This window comes from Mobula hypostoma, chromosome 29 (genome assembly GCF_963921235.1).
Source record: "Mobula hypostoma chromosome 29, sMobHyp1.1, whole genome shotgun sequence".
NCBI classification, from domain to species: domain Eukaryota; kingdom Metazoa; phylum Chordata; class Chondrichthyes; order Myliobatiformes; family Myliobatidae; genus Mobula; species Mobula hypostoma.
In genome coordinates, this window is record NC_086125.1 from 16306237 (window position 1) to 16318089 (window position 11853).

Consider the following 11853-nt stretch of genomic DNA (forward strand, 5'->3'; position numbering starts at 1 on the left):
AATGCTGTTGCTTGGTTTGTACGAACTGAGGCCCAATTTGCGCTGTGAGAAATCTCTGCCGACAGCACCAAATATTTCTATGTGGCTGCATTGCTCAGTAATTCCACAGCTGTGAGAGTGGTGAGTCTGCTAGAACACCCACCCGGGAAAATCACTCTCCTTGTTTTATTTTTAAATAACTTTTCATGCAGCAAGTGCCTGATGAAGTTCACATAGCCCTCGCTAATGCACCCGTGCAAGACAATAGGGAGCTTGCTAAAATGGCTGATTGTCTACACTCACTTAGCAATGGTGCATCATTCCTCTTCCTTTCTCTACCTCAATAATCCCAGTTCCCAACTTAAGGATGCCCGAGGCTGTGAAACAGACTATGCCGGGCCTGTGTTTTTACCGCGCGTACTTTGGTACGAACACTAGGAAGTGCTGACCATCTTGCAGCTTTGACAGTGTCAGCGCATCAGGACGTCAGAGGTCTGTGAACACCATGGGTTCCAGCTGCCAGGGTTGTCTTCTGTTCACTACGGACACCCTTTCAGGGCGACGCTTCCTGTGTGACGTGGATGCTCAAATGAGTGCGCTGTCAGCATTGCCTATTGATAAGAAAGCAAAGAGCGACAAAACCTCACTGGAGGCTGCCAACGACAGCAGGATCTAGCCTTACGGGCCACAACGGCTGACGATCTGCTTCAGTGGGCAATGTTACACATGGGACTTCATCCTGGCTAAAGAGGCTAGACCTCTGCTCGGTGCAGATCTCCTGTGTGCCCAAAGACTGCTGGCTGATCTTACGAACTGCCGGCTTGTGAATGTCAAGGATCTTGGGATGTTACCCTGTTCCCCCAGTAAGTTCCCCACAACGACTCTGTCAAGCACATGCACCACCACATGAGAGCTTACTCGACTGCTGGGCCAATTCCCAAACCTTACCAAGCCCACATTCTCCACTGGAGTCACAAAACATGGGGTTGAGCACCACATTCCCACAACTGACCCCCTAGTCCATGCCCATGCGCATAGACTGGACCCCAAAAGTTGGCAACCACAGAGGCTGAATTTGCCAACATGGAACGATTTGGCATTGCACGCCAGTCAAATAGCTTTGTCCCTCCATATGGTCCCTAAATCCAATGGTGATTGCTGCCCATGAAGTGATTACCAGTGCCTTAATGAGGCCACCACTCTCGATTGTCCTTAACATCCAAGACTTTTCAGCACACTTAGCCAGAAAATTAATTTTTTCCAAAGTCATTCTAGTTAGGGGCCACCATTAGGTGCCTGTATGCTCAGGGAACATTCCAAGAATGGCTGTGATAACCCAGTTTGGTCTCTTTGAGTTTCTGCGCATGCCCTATGAGTTGAAAAATACAGCACAGACTTTCCAATGGCTGATAGACTTTGTATTAAAAGACTTAGATTTTCTTTTTGTTTACTTGAATGACATTCTTCCCTGCAGTGCGTAAAATCTGAACACATATCTCATCTCTGCACACATTTTGACCGCTTAAGTCAACACGGGTTGATTATTAACTTGGCTAAATACCAGTTTCAGTTGTCAGTCATTAACTTTCTCAGCCATTGCTTCTCCACAGAAAGTGAAATCCTCCTCCCATCAAAATTAGCTGCTATTATAAATTTCCCACTGCCCTGAACTACTAAAAAACTACAGGAGTTTTTAGGTATGGTGAATTTCTATTACCGCTTCATTCCACGAGCTGCTGAACTTATAGTGCGCTTAAAGGCAATGCCCCTAATCACATGCTTGACTGGTCAGCGGACATGACCAGGGCATTTGATGATACCAGACAAACTCTTTCAAACACGACACTACTGGCACACCCATGCCCTTTACTAATGATGCTTCAGACTACGCTGTGGGTGCTTTACACGAACAGTTAGTCAAAGGCATGTGGCAGCCGCTCGCCTTCTTCAGTCAGCATCTCCTCCCCCTTGAAAGGAAGTACAGCATGCTTGACCGTGAGCTTCTCGGTCTCTGTCTGGCTGTCCGCCATTTTTGTTTTCTTCTAGAGTGTCACCATGTCACAGCGTTCATTGACCCCATACCCCTCGTACACACGATGCCCAAAATATCAGACCCTTGGCCTGCACGGCAACAGCACCACCAGTCAGAGTTCACAACTGATAAACAGTGTATCAAGTGGAAAAATCACGCCGTGGCTGTTTGTCTTTGACTATGCCGGCATGGCAGCTAACCAAGCTACCAAGCCAAAGATCCAGGCTGACTGAACAGCAGTTACAAGCCTGTGGTTGGCTGATATTAAGTTCAAGGACACTGGGCCTTCTCTCCCGTGCGATGTCTCAACTGGTCACCCTCGCCCGACAGTGCCTGCAAACTGGATATGGACAGCTTTTGATTCCATACATGTCTGGAAGGCCTCACAGAAACTGGCTGCACTAAAGTTTGTGTGTCATGCCCTTAGAAAGCATGTGCGCGATCAGAGTCCAATCTGTGTGGATTGCCAGCAGGCAAAAATTAACCGTCATGTCCAGGCACCTTTTGAGGTCCCTGAGCAACAGTTTGACCCTGTCAATGTGGACTTTGTTAGTCTCCCCCCCCCCCCCCGCCGTGGTTAAAAGCACCTCCTTACCACGGTGGACAGTACCACCAGGTGGCCAGAGGTTGTGTCTCTAGCATCGATGATGGCCGCAAACGTGGCTCGAGCATTCATCAGTACCTGGGTTGCTCAGTTTGGCACCCCATCTGTTATTTCCTCTGACCGGGGTCCCCAGTTCTCATCAGACCTCTGGGCTGCAATGCCTCAGAACCTTGGCTGTAGGCTACAACTCACCATGGTGTATTGCCCACAGTCCAATGGCCTATGCGAGCAGCTTCACCGCTCCTTAAAGGCTGCTCTGAGGGCTTCTCTGACAGATGAGCGTTGGCCCTGCTAGGGCTCAGAGCAGCTCCAAAAGAGGACCTGCAGTCATCCGCAGCTGAATTGCTATACACGCAACCGTTACGAGTGCCAGGTGATTTTATTCCTGACGCCACGACCACCTGATCAGCCTCTCAATAGCGTTCTTCCCTCCTCAGTAAATTAGATTAGATTAGATTATGAGGACGCGCAGTCCTCTTTTATTGTCATTTAGTAATGCATGCATTAAGAAATGATACAATGTTTTTCCAGAATGAGCACAGAAACACATGACAAACCGACTTAAAAACTGACAAAAAACACATAATTATAACATATAGTTACAACAGTGCAAAGCAATACCGTAATTTGATAAAGAACAGACCATGGGCACGGTAAAAAGTCTCAAAATCTCTCAAAAGTCCCATCATCTCATACAGACGGTGAACCTCCAGCGCCGCCAACTTGCCGATGCAGCATCCCAGAAGCATCCGACTACAGTCTGACTCCGAGTCCGTCCGAAAACTCCGAGCCTCCGACCAGCTCTCCGACACCGAGCACCGAGCACCCACACAAACTAATTACCCAGTTTGGTGGGGCCAAGGGCTGTTTCCCTAGACGACAGCGAGCCGAGCGACTCTGAGGCTGGCCCGGGGTGGGGGGGGGGCGGCTACACATGGTTGGCTCAACATTGTGGGCTGAAGGACCTATAATATGCTGCAGATTTCTACGTTCTGCATTCTCTTTTCTAAGGAGGACATCTCTGATGTTCGGGAAAGGGAAACCTCATCCTAGGAACAGATGCAGTAGATGTGAAGGAACGGAGAAAAGAGAATAGCACGTTTACAGGAGACAGGATAGGAAGAGGTATAGTCAAGATAGCCAATGGAATCAGTAAGTTTATAAAAGATTTTGATAGACAGTACGTCTTCAGAGATGGAGACTGAGAGATTGAGAAAGGAGAAGGAGGTGTTAGAAATGGACCAAGTGAATTTAAGAGCAGGATGGAAGTTAGAGGAGACTCCACGCTCTTTCTCTGGTGAACTCTGAGTCAGAATCACCATTCTATCTTCACATATATCTGAGGCTGATCACTTGCCGCTCATGCGCGGGTTGCTAGAGCCCAGGAGCTACAGGCTGACTGGAGTCCAAGATGTCAATGATTAGTGTCTGAAATGTAACCATAGAATTCAGGAATGATTTATGAATTTTATGTTGCTAAGTATTTTGGAAAGACCTTCCTGAATATCGTGCAACAATCTGGCACATCAAAAGGTCAATTAATAAAGAATTGCTGGTAAGCAGTAACCGAACGTCCCAAGGCTCTACACAAAATCTGAGACATCCACATGGGAGATTCTGTCTTACAAACTTGATTGAGTTTTTTAATGAGATTAACAAGAAATTTGATGAGGGTAAGGACGTAGATAGGGTGATGGGCTTCAGTAAGGCCTTTGATAATGTTCCACGTGGCAGGCTCCTCTGGATGGTTAGATCACATAGAATCTGGGGAGAGCGGGCTAATTAGATACACAATTGACTTCATAGTAGAAAGCAGAGGGCAATAGTGGAAAGGTATTTCTCAGACTAGAAGCCTATGACTAGTGGTGTGCGGGGCTCATTGTTGTTTGTCATCTGTGTAAATCATTAACTTGGGTAACAGTGTACAAGGCATGGTTAGTAAGTTGTAGGTAGAACCGCAGGTAGACAGGATGGTGAAGAAGGCTTTTGACCCACTGGCCTTCAAATCGGAGCATTAAGTCTAGAAGCTGAGCTATGGTGTTGTAGTTGTGCAAGAATTTGCTGAGGTCATACTTGCAGTATTTTGTTGAAATTTGGTGATCCAAAAGATGTTGTTAAGTGCAGGAAAGATTTTGAAGAATGCTTCTTGGATTTGAAGTACTGAGTTATAAGGAGTGGTTAAACAGGCTAGGGCTTTTTTTCTTAGAGATTAGGAGACTGAGAGGCGATGTTGTAGAGGTGTATAAAATCATGGCGGGCGGGGGGTGGTGCATAGACTGCACTCAGTCTTTTTTCCCAGAGATGGGATATCAAGAATGGGAGGGCATCGGTTTAAGGTGAGAGGGGAACTTGAGAGGCAACCTTTTAACACAAAGCGTGGTATCTATTCGAAATAAGCTGTCGGGGAAAGTGGTTGAGGCAGTTTCAATAACAATTTTTAAAAGGCAGATGGACAGGTATATAGATTGAAAAAATTTAGAAGATTATAGACCAACCACTGGCAAAGGGTTCTAGCTTGGCTGGGACATCCTAGTTCATACGGACCAGCTGAATCATACTGTAATAAATTGGGTCAGAGAGGTGAATGGTCTGGCGCGGAATTACAGGCCTTAGCAACTGAGATTGCAGCTGCCAACTATGGAGCAACTGGATTCAGAAAATTTCAAGAGGCCAAAGCTGGGAGAGAACAGAGGTACTGAAGGTTTATAGAGCTGGATAAGGTTATGGAAATACAGAATGTGAGAGCAAGGAGACCTTTACAAACAGGATGGTGTTAAAATTAGGGGCCAATTGTAGGCCAAGCACAGGTGAGAAGAGGGAAAATGATTCAAGCAACCTTAAGTAAACAGGGTAAAATGAAAGAGATGAGAGGAGAGGAAGGGAAAGGTCAAAGTAGACATAAGAAAGGCATGCCAATATATCCATAACCCGAAGCAATCCATGTTGTGTAATGTTACAGGCGTGGGGCTCAGCAGACCTGGTCAGTGGTAAGGATCTGTGATATTAAACCCTTACAAGGTCCAAGAACGTCACGAATGTGTGAAGAGTCTGGTTCAGTTCCAGTCTCTTGTCACAGAGAGGGATGGTGTCAGTTGCTAGTGAGTAGCATTGCCTTTAGTCTTCCCAGTCACTTCATCTGATGTAATGTTCCTCACCCGGTGCTGTTTCTAACAAGCTGTGGGCAGTGGAGGGGTGAGGTCTGGTGGTGAGATGGTGCTGAGGCCCATCGTGAACTGGGGGAGCACTTCCACTCCATCCGCCAAAAGCAGAACTTCCTGTACGTATGGAAACTGGTGTCTTCACATGATGTTCCTGAGAGGGAGGTAACCAAAGCTATTGGCTTTATGGAGTGACTTACAATACAAGAACCTCTCTACACGAGAAATTCTGCGGATGCTGGAAATCCAGAGCAACACGCACAAAATGCTGGAGGAACTCAGCAGGTCAGGCAGCATCAAAGATTGCAGAGAGACATTGATAGGATGCAGAAGTGGACTGAGAAGTGGCAGATGGAGTTCAACCCGGAGAAGTGTGAGGTGGTACACTTTGGAAGGACAAACTCCAAGGCAGAGTACAAAATAAATGGCAGGATACTTGGTAGTGTGGAGGAGCAGAGGGATCTGGGGGGACATGTTCACAGCTCCCTGAAAGTTGCCTCACAGGTGGATAGGGTAGTTAAGAAAGCTTATGGGGTGTTAGCTTTCATAAGTCGAGGGATAGAGTTTAAGAGTCGCGATGTAATGATGCAGCTCTATAAAACTCTGGTTAGGCCACACTTGGAGTACTGTGTCCAGTTCTGGTCACCTCACTATTGGAAGGATATGGAAGCATTGGAAAGGGTACAGAGGAGATTTACCAGGATGCTGCCTGGTTTAGAAAGTATGCATTATGATCAGAGATTAAGGGAGCTAGGGCTTTACTCTTTGGAGAGAAGGAGGATGAGAGGAGACATGATAGAGGTGTACAAGATAATAAGAGGAATAGATAGAGTGGATAGCCAGCACCTCTTCCCCAGGGCACCACTGCTCAATACAAGAAGACATGGCTTTAAGGTAAGGGGTGGGAAGTTCAAGGGGGATATTAGAGGAAGGTTTTTTACTCAGAGAGTGGTTGGTGCGTGGAATGCACTGCCTGAGTCAGTGGTGGAGGCAGATACACTAGTGAAGTTTAAGAGACTACTAGACAGGTATATGGAGGAATCTAAGGTGGGGGCTTATATGGGAGGCAGGGTTTGAGGGTCAGCACAACATTGTGGGCCGAAGGGCCTGTACTGTGCTGTACTATTCTATGTTCTATGTTCTATGTAAATGAATGAACAGTTAACATTTTGAGCCAAGACCATTCTTCAGGACTGGAAAGGAAGAGAGAAGATGCCAGAATAAAAAGGTGGGGGGAGGGAAAGGAAGATAGCAAAAAGGTGATAGGTAAAGTTAGGTGGGTAGGAAAGGTAAAGGACTGGAAAGGAAGGAATCTGATAGGAGACAGGGAAGAGGAGGGGACCCATGGAGATGTTAGGCAGGTAAGAAGAGGTAAGAGGTCAGAGTGGGAAAAAGAAGAGGGGAGGGGGTGGGAAAGATATTTTACTGGAAGGAGAAATCAATACTCAAACCATCAGGTTGGAAGCAATCCAGACAGAATATAAGATGCGGTTCCTCCACCCTGAGGCTGGCTTCTTCTTGGCACAAGAGGAGGGCATGGGCCAATATGTTGGAACGGAAATAGGAATTGGAATTAAAATGTTTGGCCACCAGTAAGCTCTACATTTGGCGTAAGGGGTGGAGATGTTCAATGAAGTGGTCTCCCAATTTACGATGCATCTCAGCAAGGTAGAGGAGGGTGTATCAGGAACACTGGACAAAGTAGACAGCTCCAACAGTTTCACAGGTGAACTATTGCCTCAATTGGAAGGACTGTTTGGGGCTCTGAAAAAAGGTTAGGGAGGAGGTGAACGGGCAGGTGTAGCACTTTGGCCACTTGCAAGGGAGGGAGATTAGTGGGGAGGGACGAATGGACAAGGGAATCACGGAGGGAGCATTCCCTGTGGAAAATAGAAGGGGAGGGGAGATAAAGATATGTTTGGTAGTAGGATCTCCTTGGAGATGGCAGAAGTTGCGGAGTGATGTGTTGGATGTGGCTGCTCATGGTAAGGACAAGAGGAGCACTATCACTGTTAGGGCAGCGGGAAGATGGGGTGAGAGCGGATGTTCAGGAAATAGAGGAGATGTGGGTGAGGGCAGCAGCAAGGGCCTCTGAAGCCGGGAAAAGACTTGGGAGTCAGAAAGCCTCCTGAGGTTTGATGATGTGGAAGGAATGAGTTGGACAAGGGGGCAATGCAATGGTGAAGCTGAAGCGGTGAGAATGATTCACCGCTTAGCAGCTTGTAGAGACTGATCAGCCTCTGACTGGTGGCAATATTCTCAATGAGGTTCACACCACTGCTTTGTAGGTAACAGTTATACAGAAAAGGCAGTGTGGAATTGTGTGGGGGAAGTCTGGTTTGAAGCCTAAAGGTTGACATTAGCCAGATGGGCTGAATAGCCAGTGTCCTAGAAACACATGTAATCCCACTGCTGTATGTTGAACACAGGATGGTTCCCCATTGGTGGACTGTATCGAGTACTGTTAATAACCTGACTGTGTTTTAATGCAGCGCCAAGGATCCAAGATTGCACCCTTCCCAGAGCCTGCAGCCTGGCTGTGTTCCTTCCAGAACCACAGCTCCTCTCCCGTTATCACTCCCCCCACCCACACCCCCCGTCCTCCGTGTCCAGGCTGCTGATTCTGACCCGCTCTCCCTGACCTTGTCTTTCAGACTCTTCGTCACCAAGTGCGGAGGCTGCGGCAGGGCGATCGGCCGCTCCGAGCTCGTCCTGCGGGCGCTGGGCAGCGTCTACCACGTGGACTGCTTCCTCTGCTGCGAGTGCGAGCGGCCCCTACGGCGGGGCGACGAGTTCGTGCTGAAGGAGGGGCAACTGCTGTGCCGCGGCGACTTTGAGAAAGAACGGGAAGTGCTGAGTGGAATCAGTCCCGGCCACACTGACCCAGGTACTGGAGCCGAGCCGTGCAATAACACTGCACACATTACCAACAGCACATTAACACAGGGCTGGGAATGCGGCCACCCTTTGTTCCTCTACTAGTGTCGTTAAACTGACTGCTTGGTTAACGGCACCTTGCTGCTTGTGGGATCTTGCTATACACAAATTGGTTGTCACATCTGTTGCACAGCATAGAGATTTCAGTACCTTTGGTACATTTTTCTGCCTCCAAGTACCAAGGTATGGTGTTGAGTGACTAACCCCTTTTACTGAGGTTCTCACCCCTTCCCTCCACACACTTTTCAGAAGAGTGAGCAATAATCAATCTGCCGGAGCAACTTAATGGGTGGAGCAGCTTGAAGGGGTGAGGGGGTGTGTGGTAAACGAACTGTCGGTGTTTTCGGTTGTGACCCTATGTGAGGACTGAGTTCAGAGTACTGAAAAGGAGAGTTTGAGGGGTGAGAATGTTACCCAGGTTTTCTGCGTTTTGGATATGGACTTGGACTATAGACTTTTTTTCTGTCTTATAGTTTATTATGTGTGGGCACATGGCCAAGTGGTTAAGGCATTCGACTAGCGACCTGAAGGTCGTGAGTTTGAGCCCGAGACGAGGCAGCGTGTTGTGTCCTTGAGCACTTAACCACACATTGCTCTGCGACAACACTGGTGCCAAGCTGTATCGGCCTTCGCCCTTCCCTTGGACAACATTGGTGTCGTGGAAAGGGAAGACTTGCAGCATGGGCAACTGCCGGTCTTCCATACAACCTTGCCCAGGCCTGCGCTCTGGAGGGTGAAGACTTTCTAGGCGCAGATCCATGGTCTCGCAAGACTAACGGATGCCTAAATAGTTTATTATATTCTGTGTTTTTCGCCTGATCTTTCTCATGTTTTGTGTGTCGGGGGGTGGGGGGAATGCTTCGAGGGTCGTTCCACTTTTGTTTGTTTTTTTTGTGCGGGGAGGAGGGATTTGAGCGTTGATGATCATGCTGCCATTCTTTTCTTTCTTGGTTTTGTGGCAATCTGGAGAAGAAGAATTTCAGAGTTGTATACTTTGATAATAAATGAACCTTTGAACCTTTGAGATGGGAGCCCAAGGTGACTGGTGGACTGAGGAAGGATAAAAGATGATGGCGGGTTGCGGCAGGTGGCGGAGGGGAGGGGTTTGAGTTGGGAGACAGTGGCATGTGGCAAAGAGCAATAGATGAGAGGGGTAGTGGAGAGGAGGGTGGAGACTGCTGCAGGAAGGAGACAAGCAGGAAGACAAAGGGCTACCTGTGCCAGAATGGTGTCTTTCAAATCACACAGCAGGTGAAGCTTCAGCAGTGCAAGGAGTGTGTTTGCTGAAGGAGTAGGGCTGAGGTGGGAGACGACCTCCAAGAAAGGAGCTGTCTGCCCAGGATTTTCCTGTACCCCCAGTAACCTGAATGTCAGAGAAACACCAGGACCTGCAGTGAGGTTTAAAATATTTGAATAATCTGCTGGTTGCCTGTCAGGTGCTGGTACAGTGGAGCCAACCCCAGGGTGATGGGGTGGAGGCAGCAGTTTGAGCTCTTCATGACTGTCGAGTTACTCAGACAAATGTAGAAGGACTTACTCCTAAAGCAGTGTGACAAGAGATTTGCAAGTGTTGTTCAAAATTCAAGTACATTTATCATCAAAGTATGTATAGTATACTGTATACAGCCTGGAGATTTGACTTCTTGCAGGCAGCCACAAAACAAACACAATGGAATCTATTAAAAATACCCACACCATAAAGACCGTCAAACATCCAATGTGTGAAAAAATAAATCGCGCAAACAATAAAAAAAAGACAATATCACACAGAATATTTTCCACAGGGACCCCGAAGGTGAGTCCACATTCCACAGGGCCAGTCCAGCACAGAGGCGAGTGAAGCTGGTCCAGGAGCCCGGGGTTTCTGTGAGTGAAATGTACAAACAGGGAAACTCTACAGGGAGGATGGTTCTGTCTGAAGGCAGAGACAGTGAACCCTCCTGTTGTTCAGTCATGCCTTGCTCACAATGTGTGGATTGATCTAGAGGAGGGGAACGACTCAGATTTACCAATGAGATACATGCACAGTGCAGTGTATGGTCACTGGGCGCAGTAAACTTGCCCACAACATTCCAGATTGATGGTGGAGTGACGTCGGCTGAGGGGTGGACTTTGGCTGGGAATCCGAAGAGAGCCCCCAGGTCCCTCTTACACTGAACCAGATGGCTGCAATTTCAGCAAATCTGAGGTCACGTCTGACACAGAGACCAGAGTAGGAAATAGCCCGATATAGAAGGTCTTTGCAGGTGCTGTCTGTTGAATGTGTTAAAATGGGTTTCTGTCTGTCCTCACAGATGGATGTTAGAGATGCCATGGCAGAGTCATAAACAAGAGCAGGGCAGTTACCCTGAATTTAACAATATTATGGAGAAAATCAATTGCCTACTTGCTGTGTATGGGATTTTACTGTATACAAATTACAACAGTGATTACACTTCACAGGTACCTCAATGTTTGTGGAGGGCTATGGGGTACTGTGAAAGGCTCTGTACAAATGTGAGCCTTTCCTATCATTTAAGGCTTTGGAAGCATTTACACCAGCCTGCCTGTCAACGGACTGCCCAGGAAAACACCAGCCTGAACTCCCGATCACTGAACAGTTCAGGGACATAACCAGGCAGAACTGGACTGTTCTATGTTCGTTAGATAATGCACCATAGAAGGAAATCTAAAGTTGAGTTTATTGTCATTTGCACAGGTACATGTACACACAGGTGCAATGAAAATCACTCTTGCAGTACCATCACAGGCACATAGCATCAGATAAGCAGCACTCACATTAAAAACATAAGTTATAAACAATTTTTATACAAAAGAGTACAATTAGTTTATTATGTTACAGTAGAAGACCATAAGACATAGGAGAAGAACTAGGCCATCTGGCCCATCGAGTCTGCTCTGCCATTCAATCATGGCTGATCTTTTTCTTTATCTCCTCCTCAGCCCCAGTTCCCGGCCTTCTCCCCGTAACCTTTGATGCCATGTCCAATCAAGAGCCTATCAATCTCTGCCTTAAATACACCCAGTGACCTGGCCTCCACAGCTGCACGTGGCAACAAATCCCACAAATTCACCACATCTAGCTAAAGAAATTTCTCCACATCTCTGTTCTGAAAGGGCGTCCCTCTATCCTGAGGCTGTGC

The 11853-nt window shown here is 47.5% G+C and overlaps 1 protein-coding gene across 1 annotated transcript in view; it reads left to right on the forward strand.

The window, feature by feature from the left end:
* Window positions 1–11853, forward strand: part of lmx1al (LIM homeobox transcription factor 1, alpha-like) — a 113310-nt gene that overhangs the window by 81758 nt on the left and 19699 nt on the right. Inside the window, exon 4 of the mRNA XM_063035638.1 lies at window positions 8428–8660. Within this exon, the coding sequence (XP_062891708.1) occupies window positions 8428–8660 (233 nt within the window). The remainder of the gene's footprint in view (window positions 1–8427; window positions 8661–11853) is intronic.